The 25,101-nt window shown below is 28.2% G+C and overlaps 2 protein-coding genes across 3 annotated transcripts; one reads left to right on the forward strand and one right to left on the reverse strand.

The window, feature by feature from the left end:
• Positions 1-18,264: 18,264 nt before the first annotated feature.
• On the reverse strand, positions 18,265-19,410 carry LOC119600131. The gene is made up of 2 exons (XM_037950220.1): positions 19,302-19,410; positions 18,265-19,248 (listed from the first exon to the last, which is right to left on the reverse strand). Exons 1-2 carry the CDS (start codon positions 19,303-19,305, stop codon positions 18,389-18,391), a joined length of 864 nt encoding a protein of 287 aa, XP_037806148.1. The 5' UTR covers positions 19,306-19,410; the 3' UTR covers positions 18,265-18,388.
• A 946-nt stretch (positions 19,411-20,356) lies between these two features.
• On the forward strand, positions 20,357-21,887 carry LOC119600114. 2 transcript variants are annotated; one of them, XM_037950181.1, is made up of 3 exons: positions 20,358-20,492; positions 20,698-20,730; positions 20,918-21,887. In XM_037950181.1, exons 1-3 carry the CDS (start codon positions 20,486-20,488, stop codon positions 21,775-21,777), a joined length of 900 nt encoding a protein of 299 aa, XP_037806109.1. In that variant the 5' UTR covers positions 20,358-20,485; the 3' UTR covers positions 21,778-21,887. The 2 variants fall into 2 exon arrangements, with proteins under 2 accessions (XP_037806110.1, XP_037806109.1); XM_037950182.1 differs by lacking the exon at positions 20,698-20,730 and having other exon boundaries at positions 20,357-20,492.
• Positions 21,888-25,101: the final 3,214 nt, after the last annotated feature.

Raw genomic sequence — 25,101 nt, forward strand, 5'->3', positions numbered from 1 at the left:
GTAAATCTCCATTAAATATAAGACATATTTGTCCATAATACATATATGTAAGTGTAAACAAAAATACATACATACATATATATATGTGCGTATAGAAAATAATAATACTTATAATGATAACAACAATAATGAGAAGAATGACTTTTTATTATTTGTTTCTAACTTTCATCAACAGAAAAACAAACCCATGCTCAAATACATACATATAACCATCAACAGTGCACAGTGGCTCGATACCAACTGAAAACAGAAAACCAAGTATTAATTCCTTTTGTTAAAAAATTATCTAAATCATAGGTTCTATAAAGATATTTTCAGCAATAGATTTGATTTTTTGTGAAATCGTCCAATGTGCAGCCGGGTAAAAGTAAATACGTACTTTCTTGCTTACTTAATGTTACGTCAGTCAAGTTGGTTTTATATTTTTTTCACTTGCCACATACAGAAACAGAGAGAACACTAGAGGGATAACAATTACCAACTGAAGATAAAAAACTAAACGAAACAGCAAAATAAATATGAAAATTGCATACAGGTGGTGGTCGTTGATTGAATAACCTACAATATATTTATGGTTTCTCGTAAAGTAGATTTAAGTGTAGAGGAATCACATTAGAAATTTACAAGTTAATATGATTTCAATCAATAAAGTGAATAAGGGAAATAGATCAAAGCCAAATACCCACATCGGTGTTTTTTTTTTTAGTTTTAACAATCTGTATTGATTTGATGGCATTTACTTCATACAGTTTAGTAGAGTACAAGTAAATATTGTTGACTAAAAGTGGAACAAATAGTAAATGTATTTATATATGTATGCCAGCGGTTGTAGAAAGAAGAGAAAAAGTTTTAATGTCACAGTAGCAAACAGCAGAGGCAGCATTAAATTGTTGCAGCCAAACCAAAGTTTTTCGTTGGCGATTTCTCGACGCTTCGTTGAATCTTTGTTGCCATTGTTGGTAACGATTATATGAACATAATAATTTTATTGTTATTGTTGTTGTTGTTTCTGTAGTGTTCGTTGTGGTATTTAGTGTAAAAAAGGCGTAAGCATCGAGTGGAAGTGAAGAAAAAAATAGGAAAAGAATAATTGTTGTGAGTAAATTTCTTATAAAAGTCTATTATTTAGATTTATTTGATTACACTTTTATATGTAATTGAATAGTTTTTAAAGGGCGATTTAAATTAATTTTAGAAAATAACGCAGATACTTGTTGTGGTTGGAAACAAGTAGATGAAATGGAAAGTTATGATTGATTAAACTGAAAAATAAAAGTTATTATTTCCATTTAGTTAGTGTTAAGAAGTATTTTTAAGTGTTATTTAATCCTTTGAATTTATTGTTTAAAAAAGAATTTTTGATTCATAGAGTGAGCCTGCTTTGAATATTAAAAAATCGTAATAAATAAAAAGAAGGAAACAAATTAAAATTTCTGTCTCACTGCTTTGTTACTACGGCGTTAGTATTATTATCATTTTTTGTTTTTTTGTTTTTATTCTATTCTAAAATGTTATAATTGCACTTTGTGTTATCAGGCAAACATATATTACATTCATTTTAAATTTAACGTTACATATAAACGAGTTCGTATGTATATATGTACAGTGTTGAAAAAAATAATAAAAAGTTTTTAAAATTGCTGTAATTTAATAATATATTTTCAAACTTCCTATAATCCTTCAAAAGTAAACAACATTTAAAAAAATCAAAACTAGAAAAATAGTTTAGAAAAAATAAGTTTACTTAAATTTTGGTTCGTTCTTATTATTTTTTTCAACACTGTATATACACTTAGAGCCTCATAGAAACTGTTCGTTATTTAAAACACTCAGTGTAGATTGTAATGTAAAGGTGTAAGTTTTTTACATTTCAGTTCACTCCAGTGTACAAATACAAGTATATATTTCATTCTATCATGAGTACCTGCAAATTTTTACATACATACAATCTTACATGCATGTATATATATGTATGTATATATGTAAGTTGGTGTGAGAGTCTTTTTTTTACTTTGTTACAATTCATATAATTTTCATAATTTCTAATGTCACGTGTAGACATTAAGTGTAATTGCTTACCTGAGAGTGCAGGCAAAAGTTGTTCAAGTGGATATGTAAGAGTGTTTAACAAAATTCATAACGATTTTTTTAGATTTTAAATATGTAACAACATATCAAGATGAGTGCCTGACTTAACAACCATACACAATAAGACTAATGAGATTACAAAAGTTTAAATCACTTTATAATTATGGATAAGTTTACACTCTAACTTAGATAATACGAAAGAGATCTAAATTGTACAAACTAAATTATTTGTTTTCTGCACGCGAATGCATTGATATACATACATAAAATGAAATTTATTAAACATTTTGCATAAGTACACTCAACCCTACAGAGACTAATTATTTCTAAACCTCTTTAGACAATTTCTTTTTGTTCAATCACGCACAACATTTTTTGCCTTTGGTTAATATTATTGCATAATGCATATATCAACAGCATTCTAACTGTCTTATACTATAATACCTATTTAAGTTAACAATGTTTAGTAAGTTCTCTTTTCATATAAAACCCGGTTTTAAACCATTGTTAACTTTAATATTTATGTATTTACATACATATGTATGTATAAAAATCTAACCTTTATTTATTCTTCGATTTTTAACTATTTTTCGAAGAAATTTGCATAATAAGCGATCTGAATGAACTAAGTTAAAATAAAGAAATATTAAAATACATGCATGGTAAATAAATGTGTTTAAATTCCGGAAATACTCGGGCTATACAACAATGATGATGGCCATGGAATTTCAAGTACATACATAAAAAATCTATTTATGAGTATATGTGTGTTGTAAGGGTTGACAGTGGTTATATGATATTACAAATGTTCTTACATAATCAAATAATCATTCGAAAATAGTGATTAATATGAATGTTAACGTTTAATTATGTTTATCAGAATATTGTTGTCTAGACACATACATAGTTTGTATATATGCATGCACAAAATTAATAAATATGTGTATGTATATTTACATTTTAACTAGTATGTTAAAATGTACATTTATATATGCAACTTTTTGTTTTAAGTATATCCAAAATAACCTGCTTATGTTAGCACTTTTAGTCATTATTATTGTTTTTATAATATTGTTGAAAATAAAACAACAAAAATCCCAAAATGCTATTATTACTCGTACTTAGTGAGTGCAGAGTTACAAACGAAGGGTGAATTGAGTTTGTATTTTTTAATAAACTAGTACGGTCTGTTGTACTAATGCATACATATTTACATATCTATGATACTATATGTATGTATATGTATATGCACACACGGGTGTGTATAAGATCAGTGTGCCTTGGTAGGTGGTAGTTAGTATTCAAACACAAAAATATGTACATACATATGTATGTATATACATAGTTTATACTTACTTAATATTGCTGTGGTTGTATTCAGTTGTTTCTTCACTTAAAATTTTCTACTTTCATAATATTTGTAATCGTAATGGTTTCTAACAGTTTTATTTTTATTTTGTATCTTGTGGTAGCAGTAGTTTTATACAGACACACAAATACTCACACATATTTGCATGCATTTATTACACTTATACACACATACACATGAGAATCTTTTTTGTACTGCTTTCGTTTTTGTGGTAATTTAAATAATATTTGAATTTTATGCATAGCTTATAAATAAACAAAATAGAAGTACTCACATACATACAAACATATTAAGGTGGATTTCAAGTTAAAAGTAAGTTTTTTTCTAATTTAAAATTAAAGATTTTTTTATAATAATTGTAAAATTATTTCTTTACTATAGGATCAGCGAGAAACATATTCTTCCTTTGATCCAGCTCAAAAGTAAGATATAGCTAAAAATTGCATAAAATTTATATAAAATATCTCTTAATAAACTTTTTGGGAGGGATAGCCCTAATTTACATACACACATACATTTGCATTCACATAAACATTTATAAACTAACTTGTTACTCCCTTACACCCTTTGCCACAAACATATACACACAATTTAGAGTTTATAATAAGGCTTTTTTTCCTCAACAAGAAAAGTCAAAACTTTAGTGGATTTTTTTTTGGTTTTTTTTGGAAAATACATTTATATTCTATAGAAAATTTGTAGAGTAGAGTTTTGTAACAAAACTAAGAGAGAGACTTATTCTAGTAAAATGTAGGTCTTACAAAATGCAAAACATATACACACAGTTTCATGCATTTGTGTAAATGTGTACATTCTCATATATGTATATATGTATGCGTGTATATGTTAGTGTGAATATTTTTAAACATTTATTTATTCCACTTTCAACATTAGGAAAAATTCAACATGCATATAAATACAAGTTTCTTGAGCCATAGTCTCTTCCATATTGGTTGGATGGATGCTAGTGTTATTTTCATCTATTTATTTTCTAGTTTACAAAGTGGAATTTTAAATAGTTTTCTGCAATAGTTTTCTGTGCAACAACACAATGTAAATAAATTTTGTACTTCAAACATTGCAAAAGTAGGTAATAAGTGTAATAAATATTGCAATGTGTTCATGCCCAGAAACGAATTATGTGAGCATTTGTATAAATTCGTTAAAACACGTTAAAGCATATTGGCAAGTAAACAGTGTTAATGGAATTTATCTTTCGGTAATGGTTTCTCAATAAACTCTTCTCTAGCCAAAGATAGTTGATTTTGTTTTGAAAATCGATTTCATGCTTATTTTATTTACACTCTCTACTCCCTTTGGGAATATAACATAGAATTTAATATGTTTATATTTCCTTCACTTTCATACTTGTTCCATCTTTGGTCTTCCCTGCTAACATGGTCATACGTCAGTACCTCCAGCATCCAAAAATGGAAAATGAATTTTAAGTGGATTCATATTTGATTAAGATGCAAGCAGTTTCTGTAAAAACTGATGAATAGTGGTTAATTTCCTCCTTACTTGCATAAAAAAAACGTTTTCCATATATAAGTGTGAATTCTCTAGCACTTGCCTACATTTTCTTTCATTCATATAAATCAATAAATACAAGCAATTCAGATAAATTCTAATATTCAATATTTGTATGTGTGTGTCTGTGTAACTTTAAAACATACATACGTATGTATGCAAATCCGTTTATTTTTACAAATTACATAAAATTTCAATTTCCTTTAGAACCACAATTAGTACTTGTAATTACGGATTTCTGTTTAATTGCTGTTGAGCTTGATTATAAGTTTAGCTATTAAAATTTCTTCTTCGTCTCAAGTAAACTACTATTTGTAGAAATTTGCATTTGCAATGTTTAAAAGGTGTCGAAATCAAAAAGTTAAAAGAACTTGAACGTTTCTACCATTATTATTAGAGCAACTCTAAATTTGAACACATGCTGCTTACTTTCGAACAGGCAAATGCATGCAAAGGCTGGCAAATAGAAATTTCCTCAAACACCACCAGCAAGGAAGAAGGCATACAACTTGACAGACTCAAACTATAGCAACGATGCATGTTGTATATGTAAGCATGTATAGATGTATAGTTATATAAATACATAAATAGCTATTTAAAAAGTTAAGGTAATGCAAAAGTTATGCCAATATACCATAATAATTTGCATGTATGTATTTAAACTAAATTCTCTCACTGACACACATGCATTTATATGTATGTATATCCAGCGGGAAAAATATGCGGTAAAGAGGCCTTACTAAAGGCATTATTTTTTCTCTTTCCAGAAGAATCATAAATCATGTTTGAATTTTAATTGTTTGCTAAACCTCGTTTTGCAATGGAACTTTTAATGTGCATGAGTCCTTTTAGAAGGAGAAATATCTTGTGCGAGAAGGTAATGAGGAATGAGTATCGCATTTTTTATAATGTGTGAATCTGTCTTATATAAGGCCTTAAAATCGAAGTCCTAGTATTTTTCCCGGTAGGACCTGTACATATTACATGTATAGGTACATATGTATGTACGTATGTATGTATGCTACTGCCAATATTTAGTAAACGTGTAAAAATAAGTGACACTACCACTTTGATTCATACACACACAAATACATATGGTTGTAAGTAGTTAGTGCAGAATAAAAGTAATATTTGAATGGTGTCATTAAAAGTTAAGATGACATAAAATTTTAATTAAAAGCAATTAAAACTAAACAAACAAAATAATGTTGTCTTTTGCAACAGAATATTAAAAATATCAACAGCAGGGAATTATGCTTTTTTTTAGAAAAATAGTACACTTTTAGGCGAAAAAGAAAATAGATTCTAGCACTAACAAACCTTTTAAATGTTTTGAGTTTTATTTGATTTTTTGAGAATCTTTTTGCGATAAGAGTTCTATTCGAAGAAAAAAAAAAACAATAATAAATTCTTTTAAAATCAACTAAAAATTTCAATTTTGGTTTTTGAATACAAAAAAGTTCTGATTTCAAAGTTTTTAAGTAAATAATAATTTTATTTCATAAAATACCACACCATTCAATATTGCTGCTGTTGGTTCCATGTACTTCCTTTTCTTCGTAGTATTACATGTACAGAGAGAGAAAATGAGTGTGTGAGTGAGAGCATTAGTGTGGATGTGCCGAGAAATATGACAGCCTAAAGCTGTGTTGCAATAATAGTTTTGTACTTGTACTTGTGTGTAGCAAAAGTTTAAATAATAATACGAAAAAAAGAGAAATAATAATGTAAAATAGTTTTCTGTAATAGTTGTGGCATGAAATTTTCTTATTATTTACTTTAATAGAAAAAATAAAATTTAAATGAAATAACACGAAAGTAAAAACCCCAAAAAGAAACTTTTCTTCTTTAGCTACATATAATTTAAGACTTTTCCTTAAGAAAGTAACGAAACTTTTTTTGCTTTTTCGACATCAAAAATAGTTTTTATGGTTAATATTAACATAAATACACATACCAAATAAAATAGCAAACGAAAAAATGGCATACATCATAAGGGGTTCCACTATCAATGCACAAATTGAAATATTTTGGGGATTCCATATCTAAATATATACATATATATGTATGTATGTATAATGGGGGCGCTGGATGCATAACATTGATATTTGTTTATGAAAAAATCATCAACAACTGAGAGAAATTAAGCTTTTAAAAATTCTAAAACCGAACTATAGAACTGAGAACTCTAGATTGAAAAATGAAGGGTATTCCATTCTATATTGTACAAACATGTATTGTACTTATGTGGAAAATATACTTTACTTAACTATTATAGAAACTGATGTATAACAATATTTAAATTTTCCAGCAATATTTCTTTTTATAACATCTATTTCTCCTTTTTATATTTCATTTCATGTTTTATTTTTTTTTACTTTCTGCTCCTCTACTTACATAAAATGTAAAATGTGTGTGTAGGGTATATGGTTGTGTACTCTTGTAATAAAATTTATTAGAAAATTTATATGATGATAAACTTTCTTAAGAATAATTTACATAAAATATAATAGTTTTTAAGCAAAAATTGAAAAGAGAAAAAGTGAAATTATTTCTTTTATTAGTTTAGCAAATAGAATAAAGGCAAAGAGAAATTAACATTTTTAGCTGAGTATGAACATTTTCTCCATTCGTTATATGGAAAAATAAATCATATACAATTTTAAAATATTGCTAAATAAAATATATGGGATGGTAAGTAGTTTGAATAATAAAACGATCTTGGTTAAATGTTAAGTCATAAATACATACATACACATACATACATATGTATGTATGTAAGTATATACATACATATTTTATTTATATGGTTCTGTTTTCTATTTATTTATTCCTTTTTTATTTTTTTCTCATAAAAGGGATAAATTTAAATTATTGTATTTTAAAATAAAACGAATAAATTGGTTGGAACATTTTTCATTAAGAGATATGTGTACTACTTGTACAAATTGGATACTTATTTCTATGACTACGTCTACGAAATTAAAGATAGGAGTACACTTGTCTTTAGCTTTGAAGAAAATTTGTAATTGTAACGATTTATTTTTACCGTAAATTTACATTTACTTGTTTTTTTATTCTATTCTATTTTTTATAATATTTTTGTTTTTGTAATATTTAGTTTTAATCGCATGCTTCAAAACATTTGTGTAAATAAACGAATGTAAGTATGTATGTGTGTGAGTTAAACTGTAGGATTTATTTAAAAAATATACATAAACACATACGTACATAAATACCGCCTTTCAAAACATTCTTGTTAAGGATGTTTAAGAGTTACAGGCACCCATACAAATGTATGTATGTACTTATATGCCATACATATGAATGTATTTTATGACAACTATAAAAAAATATTATATTGTTTATTGTAAACACCAATGAAAAAACATGCCAATACCCAAACCCACATACAAACATTAAAAGTCCCAGTCAGACATTATTATATAAGTACCACCCTGCAGTTCATGGAATCAGTTCCGAGTTGATTTTTATGTTGACCACCTATAACTCTCACTAATTATACCTCAACAAAATTCGAAAACGATTTTGCAGGTTTAGTTACATAATTATTCGTAAATCTGTTGGGAATCAGTTTTATACACAAGTGTGTGTGTAGGATTTACATAAAGCAAAATTTGTATATCAATGTTTTTTGGATACTATGAAAATATCCACAAATATTGCATATTAAAAAAGTAGTTGAAATTTAAGCTCAAAACCGACTGCACCACACCATACCATTACATCAATTCTAATAAAATCAAATAAAAATTTAAGACATTTACTGTTAACGAAATTTATTATGAATTATACAATTTTTAACCATAACTACAGATTTTTGGAGTGCCGTGCCATGAAAGAGCTAATTTTATTTATCTATTTTCAAATATTTTCAATATTCGAATATTTTAAATACATAAGCTTGTGGCATTTTTTTTTTAAATCCAAAGACTGGTTTAAAAAATCCTAAATAAAAAATTCTGGTTTAAAAAATTGAGAGCTTACGCATGTATCTGTACTAATACACCGAAACAATTTTATCTCTGTTAATGGGGCATAAATAAAAGACCACTTGGTGGAGAGGGTGAGAGTACGCAGTATTAAATGTTAAATAAAAAAGGGTTTCCAAGTATCTGCTTATATACATGCACACACATTCATACTAAGATGTTTTTTTTTAATAAAAAACTATTTTTAGGGTTTATTGTTTTTGTTTTAAATATTATCAGCACTGGCAAAATTGTGTTCAAATACATAAACAATTTTTATTTCTAATATGTATGTAGTTCTTTATGTGCTGTTTTTGTTTTTTATCTGTTTTTGTTTGTTTTGAAAGGACGAATGTTTGAAACAGACAGTATTCGTATATAAATGTTATGGTTATAAATGTGTAAATTTTATTAAATATTATTTGTAGTTTAACAGCAAAAACAACATGAGAATAAAAAGGCGAGTAAAATCCTAAAAAAATGGAACTACAAATAATTTTCACACAATATAACGTAAACACACTTAATATCATTTATTCACAATTTTATTTTTAAAACAAAAAACAGCATTTAATAAATATACATACATACCATATGTATGTACGTATGTACACACTTATATACATATGTATGTGCTTTGTATATAAGTATACTTATACATGAGGGTACAGATCGGGCTTGAAAAATTGAAGTATTGAAATAGTACTACTTTTACCAGAAATAGTACATTTTATGATTAAAGGTCTTAATCCAGCTAAATAAGTTTATATATCGACCATTTATGGATTCATACATATATGAAGCATATACATATTTTTTCTTAATACACAAGCCTATTACTAATCAATGGACTATTGAGGTCTATTGAGTATTCTTTGGACTACATAACAAAGGCTTATCATTTTAAAAATATACTTAACATATCGTGGGGTTTTCGTTCTATACCGATGTCAAAATATGCTAAAAACGATAATACTATTGAATTTTAATATAAATCGTAATTAAGTAATGGATATAATAACATTTCAATTCAAGAAATCAAACTATGTTTAAATTGATAAATGTTCATCTTGTTCTGGTACCTAGTTTTGTAAAAATTTACCAATTTGTATCACCCTAATAAACACATATGTACATATGTATTAGGGATGCCAAACGGGACTGGCTTTTACAAATCCCGGGATTCGGGATTTTGAAAATTTCAATCCCGGGATATTTCGGGATCCCGGGATTTTTCGGGATTTCGGGATTACATAAATTTAATTATTTTATTCATGAAAATCTTAAATCTTCATGTTTGTGAAGAAAATTGTTTAATCTTATGGAAATTAATCGACAGAAGATAAATTATTTATTTTTCATAAAAAATTTGTTTAATTTCGATGTATTTAAGCAATTTATTGATGAAAAACTACATTTCTAAAAGAGGCTTTATATGGGAGCTAGGGGATGTAATTTTATATAAAGGTTAGAGGGATGAAATTTTATATAAAGGTTAGTTATGCTGAATGTCAGCGCGATACTAATAGTTATAAGAAAATTTTTTGACGTTTAATTTGATTCTGATTCGATCAGTATACTTTAAGGTGGGTGTAGGACCAATATTTTTATGCGTTACAAACATCAGCACAAACGTATAATACCCTCCGCACTGTAGTGGTGTAGGTTATAATAAATATAACGTTCAATCCTTCGAATATCAATTTAGATCATAAATGAACCACTCAGATTTGTAGAAAGCTTGTAATGCAAAACTTTCTAGATATTATTTAAAAAATAAATTTTATATTTGACTGTGCCGAAATAAAATAAATATTCCGGTATGTGATGGAATTCGAACGATTTGAAATCAATAGATTTGAAAAGATATGATGAATTTCAATCGAGGAATGGTTTATTATTTTCTTGCAAAATACTACGCAGACAATAAAATACTTTCCATTTAAGAGAATCAATTTAAAAAAACATGATAATTTGTATGAAAAGCCACAGAAATTGAATATTACACAATTTTTGTATCATTTTTGTAGATTCACATCGATTCTATTTTAAAGATGAATTTTATCAAATAGCTGATTGTAATGTATTGATACTAATATTTGTATCAAATTGATTTTCAGTGCAGGTGCTTTTAGTATTTCTTGTGTTCATTTTGGTCCAAATTTGTGTCTGCTATAGACAAAGAATGTGTATACTTTTTGGGTCTACGACGAAATGAAAAAATCAATTTGTGTATACTATAAATGGTATCATACCACTTTAAAAAAATAAAAGGTTCAAAATGTACAAGATTAGCTGTGCTGGATTTTGTTCTGCATAAGTCAAAAATAAACTAAGATCGTCATTTTCAAGCGAATTGAATGAAATTATGGCTCAGAAAAGAATTTAAAAGAAATTTTAGTAATAAATCCCGGGATTCATTTTGAAAAATCCCGGGATTCGGGATATTCTAATCCCGAAAAAATCCCGGGATTTATTTTGCAAATCCCGGGATTCGGGATTTTCTAATCCCGAAAAATCCCGGGATTTTCGGGATAGGGATTTCGGGATTGGCATCCCTAATATGTATACGATTTTAGTATTGCTTACTCTGCTGTTGTCATAGTTTTTATTGATTTAATTTTTTTCCTAAAACCCTCTTTTATGAATGAAGAAAATATTTTAGAGCTTTTTATATCGTTTGCAAGAGTTTTGTATACTTCGTTATGATTTGATTTGTTCACAACTGCGAATAAAATTACGAAGAAGGCTTTTCGTGTTCTTCAAATATTTTAAATTTTCAGAAAAGTCTATTTTTAAGTTTTTTTAGAATAGATGGATTGCAGAAAAACCAAATACTGTAGTGTATAAAAGTGTGAATATTTAGCCGAATTTACATGCCCACACTCGTATGTACATATGTATGTACATATATTTTGTTTTCTATACTCATTATTTGTTAAGATTGATACAAGTTTTTTTTTGTCAACATCAGCAAACGGTACCATGTTGGTTTTTTACTAAATTATAATTCAAGACAAATACACATCACATACAGATAATGTTATTGTCCGTATACATTGATTAAATTTGTTTTTATTAGGATTTTTACTTGATTAAAAAAAGGTGTAAAATTAGAAATTCCATAGTTGAGCTGGAAATACGATAATATCTGAAGATAGTTTCACAAATAATTAGTTGCAATAACGTTTGAGGAATGAACAAACAAAACCAGAAAATTGTATTTTTAAGGTTGATACGCGGATTATGCCATAAAAATGAGAAATATGTCACTCACATCTGTAATGCAGTGTGTGTAATGCAGTTGTTAGTAAATGAACACTGATTTGGCCGTGTAATCACATACGATTGTTCCGTTAACATATTCAGTTCGGTATTAGTATTTAGTGTTGTTAATAAATTTTAAAATATTTAAGTTTATAAATACTGCTTGTTTATTTTATTCACTGTGTGTTTGGTTACACTTCTATTCTTCTATTTATCGATATCGCCCATTTATGGAAGTACTGGCATAAATCCAAAATTATCATTTTGGGCAAACTACACACCCGCTACACAGCAAAAATAAAATTGTTTGAATTGTTTGTGTCTATTTAGTCCAGGAAAATAAGGGTTTTTCTGCGGACTTTAAGTAGCTTAAGGAAAATTAGCACATATCTCGCTTAGCGTAGGATTAATGTGGTTTTAAGCCTCTCAATTGAGACTCCAAGACGAAGCCCTGTGCTAAATTTTATTAATCTATCTAAAATTTCTCAGTTTCCTAATTTTTCGACTAATTTTCCTGGGCTAATTGAATTACGACTATATCGTTCTAAATGAGTCACAAGCATTCATATACACGTATATTCCCATGTTTCTAATTGTCTGTCCTTAAGTTCTTTTGGCCAATCGTTTGGCTGTCAGTCTCTACAATATACACATCATCAATTTTTGGTTTTGGTCGCAACACTTTTGAGCAATCAGACACATATATTTTCTACATATTCCCAGCAAACAAAAATTAAAACAGCTGAGATTATTAGTAAATTAATTGTATAATTTTGAAATCTCTATACTATACAAATATATTTATGAACATTTTTTATTTTTCTCTTGTAGTACTACTTTCACAAGAAATTTATTTAAAGTTTAATGAAATTTTTTTTTTTTAATATCCATGCAACAAATTCTGCATTTTCACAATCTTTTAGTTAAAAACTATAGTAGTAATTAAATTTTTAAATTTGTTAATCAATACTTTTAAAATGGCTTTAATTCCTCCCAAAATATAAAATTAATTTATATTTATACAACCATTTCAAGATTTATTGGGTTATTTCCCAAAACTAGTGATTGAAATTGAAATAAACACATCACATGTATGTATGCATATTGCAATATATGTATGTTTGTAGTTTCGTTTATGTATTTGTGCGATTAAAATTTTATTTAAAAATGTTTTTTCTCTCTCTGCCTCTTGTTTTGTCACTGCACTAGTAATCATTGTTGTTATTGCTGTTGGTGTAGTAAAGTTCTTTACGCAAAACAAATATAACAACACGCCAAACAACAAACCACTCATGCATGTTTATTATCTGTGGTTTATATGAATTGACCGGAAACGGCACAGATGCATGCACACATTCTCATATAAGTAAACATATCGATCCCTTAAACAGTGAGTTTTCAACAAAAAAGCAGAGATTTATCATCGAACACATTTCTCTTAAAAAGTAAGCCTCGACATATATTTATAAATATTAAATAAATACTTTTGTTGTATAAGAAAAATAACACACATTTTTTTCACTATTTTATAAATAAGTTTTATGATTTATAGAATTTGAGAAAAGTTTATCTGTTCATAGTTCTTTACAAGTTTCGACCCCACAAATTGAATAAATTAAATGAAAAAAAACATTTTTTTTATTAGTGATTCCAAAATTTAAAGACTAAAAATTGGATGGGCATAGATGAAGTAATCTTGTCTCTCTCCTCCTGCTTTTTCATTTGTTCATATAAGTATAGATATGATTCAATGTTTTGAAATGCATATTATGTAGAAAATGCAATTCCTATATGAGTTTAAACACAGCAAAAAAATAAACGAAGTATGTATGTATGTATGTCTTTTTTGGATTAAAATTTTTGTGAGTTGGAATATCTCATTTTTGGGTTTTTCTGTTAAATGTGTGTAATTGTATTATTAGTGTTAATATTATTAAGTCAAATATTAAAAACTTCCAAATCAGTTCCAATAAAAAACATACAAATAACTTTTTGAGCTCTACTTCCGAAGTAGCAAATTTGAAATAAAAGAAGACATACCTCCAATGACAAGCCTGTGTTAAAATCAGTGCTTCTTCAGATCTTTTACAGTACTTCTGTGGATTAAATTTAATTTCTTTTTCGGGTTTTAGTAATTTTTTGGGGAAGTAATAATAAGATTATGTTTTAAAACAAAGATACTTTTACGTAACTTCAATGTTTTTTATGGTATGACATTTTAAATACCTTTATTACTTCTCGCTGCATTTACTGTTGAAGAATTTTATTAAACAAATTCTAAATCTTCTTCTAAATCCTTGACGCTTCTAATGAGTATGAACATTACGAATTGGCATTTACTGCATTTACTGTTCAAGAATTTTAATAAACAAGTTCTAAATCTTCTTCTAATACCTTGACGCTTCTAATGAGTATGAACATAACGAATTAGCTTTAAAAATATAAAAAAAAATCATCGAGCAATAAGTAACAAAAGTCAAGCATAAATTTTATACTTTTCTCATTTCAATAATATTTTTTTGCAATGCTTAATGAAAATCGTATTACAAATTATTTTTGTAAAGAGTTTTGGACATAAAGAATTTAAGTTTGTAAAACCACACCCATTTTGGAACAAATGCTTTACATCAAAGCTTCAAAATGTACAGATATAAAGTAAGTAAAGCAATAAAAGCTGTAGCAGCTAGGGAATCAAGTGTAGAGAAGATTGTTGGAAGATGGAGATTGTTGATAACAATAAACATGAAATGGAGACATCATAAAAACCGGAAACTGTGTACGTTTATTGAATCTGTAACATGGAATTATATTTGATAAGCATTTCCGCTTATAATGATAATAATGTTGTTGATGCTTTTCCTTTAGCTTCTGCTGTAAAGTAAAGTCAATGTTGTTGTTATTGTAGTTGTTATTAGAGTTGATGTTGATTGTGATTGTAATGATATTGCTGCCACTGCCATTGCTGATGTTGTTGTTATTGTTCGTAGTGATTCGTATAGAAAATCCAATATCATTTTTTTCAATTTTCTCTCATCACATTTTCCAGTTAGTATTTGTTTTTTTTTTTTATTATTTTTCATTTTAAAACCTCAAGTCACAGAACCGAAAGTCATAATTTTTCTCTAAAGTTTCTTTTGTTATTAATATTGTTGCTATTCTATACTGTACTATTCTCTCTATCTTGTGTATTTACTTATTTTAACTCTATTATTTTTTTTCATCCCAACTTTAGGACTTAGTGTAGAATTTTATATAATTTTTACTTAAATCTTAAAAATAGAAAAACCAAAAACTAAATAAATAGTTTATTGCAAACTAGATTGCTAAAATAAGTATGTATGTATGTGTGTGTATGATGATTATAACATTTATTGCTTGGTTTGGCTCAATTTATAGTGATTGGTTAAAAATGCATTTGTTTGCATAGATGCGTGATGGTTTTATGTTTCTGAAGACTGGTTTTAATAACGATTTATTTTAGTTGCTTTCATTTATGTCTTAATACAACACCAAAAATAATAAATAGCTTTTGGTATGTACATATGTATGAATGTAGTGCGTTAACCATAGATAAATGTAATGCATTATATTTGATTAAATTCTTGTGTTTTCTTTTACCAATTTTGATGATACTTAAGAGTTCTCGGTGAAACGTTAGAAACAACATGCCCAAATATTAATACATACATACATGTGTACATATGTATGTATATTTCATGTAGATGTAATATGAAACAAAAATCTTCTTTATTAATTGTATTGGAATCTTATTTTATAGAATGATTATATTTTAACCTCATCAATTATGTACCCTTCAAAGCAAATAAACTTTTTTTTGTTATTTTCCTCAGTTGATATTTAAATAGAAAAACTTATGTATGTATGATGGGAAGTAAATAAATATCAATTGTGTCCAAGATACTTTTCAGCAAAGGTAGATTTGTATTTATTTTGGTAAAATAAAGTTTTTTCTTGTTCAATAACACTATTAAATGTAGTCATCGTCTTGTTTTAATAAACTTTCAAAAGTACTAAATCTTCATTGTTGCTTTCAGTTTTCTGCTGGATGTTGAAGTCTGAATTTGTTATTTGTATTCTCTGGTGTATCGTATATTTTGTATGCGTGTACATATTTATTTATATACATACTTACACACATACATTTACGTTTGAGTATGTATGTGTGTAGTTGTAAGTGGAGGCATGTTTGTGATAATTCATAAAAATCTTCTTTAATTTATAAATACAGGCTGTCTACGCTTATAAGTTTAACAAATTTGCCTGTAAGTGGCAATTTGTTTTATGATCTGCTGTGTTGGCTGGCGTCCTCTCCCTTTCTCCCACTCCCATTCTTTATCCCAAATCGCCAACTCACACATACAGAAGTATTTTAGCCTTTCTTTGTTGCCAAACTAACAAAAAGACGGTTTGTTAATATTTTAACAGCAAATTTGTGAACAACATCCGTAATCCGAGGCATTTATCAATAAGTTTCTTTTGTTACTGTGTTGCTTTTGGAACATGGTTGGTGTATTAAGTCGAAGCATGAAGAAGGAAAAGTCGAAGTATTGAAGAAATTGCTCAAGCATTCGAATATGTGAGCCTTTAAATCTACTTTACTCTTTAATACACACACAAACACACAGATATACATATACATACATACATGCACAAATAAGACACAGGGAATATGCCGTCCTATTATTTATGCATGTCACGTTAAATTTATAGGTACTCAGAGACTTGACTTATGAAGGCAAAAGAACTGAAAAAAAGTTTTTTTTTTGAAATTACGTTTAATTTTTTTGGCCTTGATTTTCTGGATATAAAAAACTTTTTCTGACTTTTGCAATTTAGAATGAAGGAAAGGGCGAGCGAGAGGGAGGGTAAATAATAAAAAATAAGATTTAAAAATGTGTGTTCATTTATGTTTAATTCTTAAATTTATGAGCTGTTCTTCAGTCTCATCCTTTTTCAGAGGGATTTATGCAAAACTGATCTTTATTTAGCTTAAATCCTTTCAGACTTGATTTTAATGTGCCTTGATAAGTTGAGTCTCTGCAAAAAAAGGAAACTGAAAACACCTTTACAAAATTTATGTAAATGTTGTCATTGTCACTGTAGTTGTCTTTGTTTTTGTTTAGCGCAAAAGGACTTCTTTTTCCCTAATCTCTAAAACCCACACACTGACACATTTCTAACTCTATAGACCCAAATATTGTTGCCACTACTTCCATTTTTGGCTTTAAATGTCACAAAATGTTCTGTTTATTTCTATGAATGTGTATGAGTATAAATAACTAAATGTGTTTGTGTGTGAGTATTCATGAGAATGTGTAGAAATGGCATTTATTTGTTTATATGCAAATTAGGGTCAGTTTTTAAAGTTGTTGTTTTTTTATTCTCTTTTAGTTGACAATTTGTTATATAAAACAATTTTTTCCACACAAATTATAAAAACGTAAAAACTCAGTGTTGATAGGAGAATTTGCAAATCCGAACTGGCATTAGATTATTTTTTTTGTGTTATAGTGCTCATTTTTATATTCAGCTGGTTGAAAGAGGTGAAAGGTTTCCAGCACACACAAATAATTTATATAGAATTCTTTTATTTATAATACTTTTGCAATACGTATGTATACATATATACGGACAAATTCATAAATAATTGGAGTGTTTCTATATAGATAAAGATAATTGTTATTATCGAAACACAAATTGAGGACATTATAAATCTATACGAGGGTAAATCAATTGAACCATAAAATTACTTTTAGGACTAAATCATTTATTATAATGCCATTAGCAATGATGTTTTTGCATTATATTTCATTCGATTTTGTTAAAACTATATATTTTGTAAGAACAAAAACACATTGAAACCAAATCCATATTTTTGTAAAAGATTTTGCTTTGTGACGTTTTTAATAAAATTACTAACTAATTATCACTATATTCGAACAAATTAACAACACTCGTATTACACTAAAGCGTTTCTAAATAACTAAAAATATTAATTAATAAATATTCGAAATTTTATGTTTGTAGATTGTATTTGTAATTATAACCTCTAAAATTAAATATATGTAATTACACACATACTTATAATATCATGTACATTAAGATATGCAATATTATTTGCTTATTGTCTTACTAGGATATCAAACACATGTTTGCGTATTTCCTGGCCGCCGTAGGGTATAAATATGCAATGATCCCCAGGTGAAACTAAACCTGGAGTCAAGCTGCCGCAATGGTGAGTTCGACCTACAAACAAAGGTTCCCCATCTTCAAATCGGCCTGTAAAAACAGCATTGTTTGGAATATTTTGGGAATCAGTATTAATCCAATTATAATTGTAGCCACACAAAATTTCAATTTCACTTTTTCTGATTTCTGAACCATCATAGCAAATATAGGCTTCACCTCTGCTAGTGACAACTTTCGTCGGTATAAATTGACCTTCATGCCAGGATCTTCCTACAAAGATGGCTGTGCCGTCAGAGTCGTAGCCAGCTACTACAGCATCGTGAGGAGTATGATCCAATTGTGAGGATATCCATTTGTCATTGTTCTCACATACTAATACTTCATAAGAGCTTAGACTAGTTTCCTGCCCTCCAAATGGTATATACAAACAACTATGCGATGGATGTACTTTACCTACACTTAAGCTGTGGGCATGCTGACCACGGCCAATATATAATGTCTCACCGCTAGATGTAACTCCACTAGATACTGCATTGTAGGGTACAGCTCCATTTTCACAGGGACACCAGCCATAACCAGGACCAACAAGAACTTCATAATAGTTTTTGGGAATTTCCTGTCCACCCCATGACACATAGGCACAACCTTTGCTCGGTATTACTTTGGCTGGTAAAATATCACCTTCATGCTTGGCGCGTCCTACATAGATAGGGGTCCCATCACAATCATAACCACCTTCAATAGCAAAATCTGGCAAATCGTCTGCCGATGATGATTGTATCCAATAGTGCTCTAAAAAGAATTATTTATTAAACATGTTGCCTTTGTTTCTTCCAAAATTTTACCCATGATTTAATATGAAAAATATTGCTGCGGACCGTGTTGTGTATTAAACTTTCAAGAATCAAAGTCTATAGAACTGATTGAAATCAGCATTTAAATAGTCCGACTTGTGAATTAGTATTATTTCATTTCTTTATATATATAAGTATAAATATAAAAATATAAATGTTGTGGTCAGCAGTAAGAAATTATGGAATTAATAAAAGTAAAATAAATATAACTAACGAATAATCAAATGATAAATATTTATACTCAAAGCAAAAAAAGTACTCCCAAAAAAGCTAAAAAGAAGTGGAATTTACTCCCTGGAAATACTGAAAAAGACCTGCAGTGATTTTAACATGTGGATTCCCTCAAAAAGGAGGAAAATATTTGTTAACTAGTGTTATCAAGAAAAATATTAGTATTTATTAAGTACATATATTAATTGAACCACGCTAAGACAATTTTAAATAAAAAAAATTATAACTCTATTAAGCTTACTGATAACAAACCAAATTATGAATAATAATTACTCAGACCAAAATAAAAAAATCATTTCGCACTTGTATGAATCAATATATTATGCGATTGGTAGACATACAGTTATGGGCGGCAAAAAATAGGCAGATATATACAACCCTATTACAAATCAAAATTCCACATAAATTATGTTTCCGTTTTTCTTGAAACATAATTGAATGTTCAATATCAAACAAACCTTTTTCAATGGAGAATATTTGTGCAACAATTCAGTTCTCTAACTCCTTCAACAGACAGACGGTAGGAAATGGTTAGCTGTGCTTTCGTTCACACTAATCAAATATTTGACGAAAAAGGTGTAATTTTGGAGGTACTTTTTTGTTTTGTTCTTGTTTATTAATATTAAATTGTTATCAGAATTTTAGATATGTGCCGTGTTTTTATTAATACATATGAAAGTGATAATAAATCATACGTATAGTATTTGCAGTATATGACAAATCGTTTGTTATCGTTTTGTTCTTGTATACATATTGTATTTATCATTTTTTTTTTATTTTTAAAACCCTTTGGGTTTTCTATAACAAGTGTAAATTTTATATTGAACGTTTAGTATCAATAGTTCTGCGCTTCAGTGAATAACGTATTTTTCAATATTTAATTTTTAATTATAATTCAATTAAATATTTCATAAACGGTTTAAAAGTAGCAATAAAATAGCAAAATGATGGGTGAGAATGAAATGTTTATTAAATAAATTTAAAAAAATTATACGTACATATTCGAAAAAAAAACTATTTGTTTTCAAACAAAAGTTTGAATTTTATTTATTTTACATTTTTTGTTTATTTTTGCACTTGTTTGTCTAAATCTATCGTACTGTCGATATTTGCACTTTAACTATTTTTACTTTTTCCTTTTGTAATACATTTTTAGGTTCTTATCACCCCGGTGGTATTATCAGTCCACGTATGTTATCTTTCAATGCACAATTTTTATAAAAAAACATGATAAAAAGCAAGCACAAGATCTAAGTATAAATATTTTAGTATTTAGTTAGTTTTTTTTTTATGCCCAAATGACATTTTAATACTTTGTTTTTAACTGGTGATTAATTATAAAAATTTGTTTTTTGCTGGACTAATTAATATTATAGAAACAACATGGGTCCATTCTGCCCCCGGTGCCCCTCTGCCACCATTGGCTGTAATCGGTGGCCATGACTGTGACGGTTCGCCAATATACGTTGGGCGGGCTTATCATGAAGGGGACAATATGCCCGCGAAAGTTGTGCCCAGCAAGGGATGTGCATATATAGCATGGGGTGGCCTCGAACATGTAAAGACACACTACGAAATATTAGTTGGCCAGGGCTATGGTTGGCAACCATGTTATGGAGGTGCTGTTCCCCCCAACGCTGTGCGCACAGGCATGACATGTACAGGAGAACCTTTATACGTCGGTAGAGGCCATCATGCCAACAGCTTATGTGTTGGTAAGATACATCCCTCTCATGGCTGTTTGTATATACCCTTTGGCGGCCAGGAGGTGCGTATAAATACGTATGAAGTGTTGGTGTTTGAAAATCGTGAAAACTGGGTGGCTTCAACGCCCAACTACACTCCTCCAGGTGCAGTTGTTGCCGGACACGACACAGATCGTGCTGTTATTTATGTAGGAAGAGCGATGCATGAAGGAGAAATGTTACCATGCAAATTTATACCCAGCAAGGGATGTGCCTATGTCTGTTATGGTGGTTACGAGATAAACAAACGTAATTTTGAAGTATTGTGTGGTTTCGGTTATGCATGGATTAAGCCACATCATCATGTAATTCCACCTAATGCAGTATCTACCGGTCGATCTCGTAATGGTGAACCTCTGTTTGTGGGTCGCGGTCATCATAGTGGAAGTTTAACACCCGGTTTAGTTTCTGTCAGCCAAAGATGCCTTTTCATTCCATATGGTGGTCGTGAAATTCGTATTAATGATTACGAAGTTCTAATCAAACAATAGTCGAGTTGCAAAAATGAATCAGATACAACTTCTGAATGTGAATTAATATACAAAGATTTAAATAAATATAAGCATTAAAAAATGAATAAGAAAACAATTGAAAAAAAAAACAATCTGTTTATTTCCTATTGTTGTTTTAATGGCTCCAGTAATGGTTTACGTTAAAATGTCATAAATCAGTTGCAGTCAATAGCTGTCTAAAAACTCATTACATTCATAAAGCTGAATGAATGCTAAATGTTTGTATGCTGTTGGTGGCAATTAGTAGCAAATAGTGAAGTGAGTGTTGCAAGTAGTCTTTTTAATGGCATTGCATACACTTTGAATGGCTTGTGTGAGTGACCAACATTAATGAGTTTAAACAGGGGACATTGAAAAAAACTTTACGTTGACACTATTGTCGTTGATGTTATTGTTTGTTTGGAAAGACCAGAAATCAAACAACGAAAGTGCAATCTGATTTATGACTCCTGCAACACTTAAATGCAAAAATTTAGTTACATTACAAATGGCATTTCATTATCACATTGATATAGAGTAGGACGAAAAATATACGAAAATCCTTTGCTAGCTGCTGCAAATGGTCTCTTGACTTGGTTCAATTTACAAACAACAACGTTAGATGAATATTGATATATTAAACGAACATGCATATATACATATACATACATATATATGTAGGTGTTGGTATATTGCTCATTAAACATGTATTTAATTTTTCTTCATTTGTTTATTTATTTATCCTCTTAGTATTCTCTGTTGCAGTTTTGTACACATGTTACATTTTAATTAAATTACGAATTAAACACAAACAATTTTATCACAACATTTCGTTTGGTTTAAATGAATTGAAATAAAATAAAATTTAATGCAACAAAATATATTAATTTTTATTGTGTATTGTGGAAAAATTAAATATGTGTATATAGGTACATATACATACACACATTAGAGGTGCCCGAAAATATCGATTTTGTTTGGTCTTATTTTAATTATAAGTATCTAAGACTTACTTATGTAAAATTTTATCACAATCGGATAACATAATTTTGGAAATCGATTGAAAAGTGTAAAATTGAATTGAAATTAACGAACAAAATGAGAATCATTCAAGCTAAATTCATATTTTTTGCTCATCTCTAATGTAGGTACATATTACGTTTGTTTGTGTAAAGAGAAAAAATCAACATGTCAACCTTTATTTTATGCAACCGAAATAACAAAAAACTCATACATACTGTATATAGGTATATTCGGAAGTATGCAAATATTAAGGCTGTAACGAAAAATATTAACTTTTTATTTGTGCAATGTATTCAACAATTTATTTTATATTATAATGCACTTTATATTTACATAAATTGGATCAAAGTCAAATAATGTTTAATTTTTTCTAAAATTTATATATATTTTTTTAATTTTCCAAAAAATTTTCAAATCTAAAAATTTTGTTCACTTGAAGGCTATACGTTAATGCTTACTGTTGTAATATTTTTATTAGAACATTTATGAATACGTCGACTATTAAACTAAAATTAATAATTTAATATTGATAACCGATTTCGATTGATTTTTCATTGCCATTCTAATGTTTATATACATGTATATATAAATTCATACACTTTGTCATTTACTGGTTTCTGTGGTTTGTCAACATTACCCGCAATTATTGCATTGAATTGTCAAATGATCTCTCTTTCTCTCTGTGATTTCACAAAGCGAATGAATAAATGAACACATTTATGCATTTATGTTGTACAACAAGTTGTTATTGTTATTATTGTTTTTATACCCTTCACCTTCGTACGAAGGATATACATACATGTACAAGTTTGCCATTCTTATAATAATTTTATTAAAATATAAGTTAAAATTAAGTTTCTGAAGATCTAGATATCAGCAATCTAGGAAAATAGGGAATATGATCAAAATTCATAGAAAGCATGATTTATTTAGGATTTTGAATAAATCATAGACAATATGTATATTAAAAGAGGATTATAAGCAATTTATGCGCAGAATTTGGAATTTTTAAGTTAAAAAAATAAAATTTAACTTACAAAAAATTAACAAATATTATATATAGGTTTTAAAATAATACGATAATTTTTTTACACTTAATTTTTTTTTTATTATTATTAAGGAACTATGTTAAAAATTGGTCTACAATTTCTTAAACCTGCCATATTGAACCTTAATTTCTATACATTTCTCACACACAAGCATAATTTTAAGAGAAATGAAAATGTAAAGAATGTCAAGAAAATTTTGAAGGCAATATAATTTAAACAACCAACTTAAGCTGGAGGGTATTTAAGATTCGGCACTGCCGAATATAGCACTCTAACTAGTTTTATTTTATTTTGGTATACTATTTTGTACAACATACAGGTCCACGTGAGTACAATTGCAAAACAATTTTGTTTTAATGTATAGGAACATGCAGACACACACACCTACATACACATATGTATGTACGTTTGTACTTAATTTTGGCATTTGTTCATAGGATTGTATCTGGGTTTATTGTGTGTGAAAAGTATATTAAATGCTATTTTAGTAGTTATTGAAAAGCACATACATTTGTATATGTATACATATACACATACACATATGCATATAATTATGTACGTTTGTGGGAAAAGATATCGCTTGTAATTATCCACATCATTTTATATACATAATAATAAAAAATTGTCCTGGGATTTCGGTAAATTTTTTCACTATACGTTTAGGTAAATTTATTTTTTTAGATTTTTGAAATTCTATATTTGTGTTTTCGGGAAACAATACTTGGTCTGTTCTTTGTGGAATAATATTAATGCACTTCTTCGACGATGTCAAAAATATTTTAAAGCAATTTGGATAATTGGTTTTATTGATTTTGATACAATTATGTATATATTAAAAATTAAATTTAATATTTTTAAGCCTCTCGCCTTAATACTTATTTTGTAAAAATTACACCAACATTATGTAGATGTTTTATGAAGAATGCTACAAAATGTATAACACGTACAATATCATGAAAAATATTTAGTTATGGTAGTTCTTGTTATTTGTAAGGTTTAATTTATTTCAATGCAATCTCTTTTAGGCATGAGTTAAATCTATTTCGCATTGTCAACCAAAAGCAGCTAAAGAACTGTGGTTAAATGTCGACAAATATTTGTGCTCATAGTTTTTGTTTCATAAATGTCAAGAGAATATTAGATATCTTTTTAAATAGAACTGTTACGTGAAAAACTACAGGTATTGTTTTATGGATTGTTGAATATTGTCTGGTGACAATAATGTTTGTTCATTTATACTTCATACTAAATT

This window comes from Lucilia sericata, unplaced genomic scaffold, assembly GCF_015586225.1.
Source record: "Lucilia sericata isolate MDLA Ls3-8-SP2 unplaced genomic scaffold, ASM1558622v1 Contig000104F_arrow, whole genome shotgun sequence".
Classification (NCBI taxonomy): domain Eukaryota; kingdom Metazoa; phylum Arthropoda; class Insecta; order Diptera; family Calliphoridae; genus Lucilia; species Lucilia sericata.

Bases quoted from the DNA above. Each gene is read 5' to 3' on its own strand.
- LOC119600114 (XM_037950181.1), top strand. The intron at 20,731-20,917 runs GTATGTTATCTT...TTAATATTATAG, and splicing joins CGGTGGTATTATCAGTCCAC to AAACAACATGGGTCCATTCT.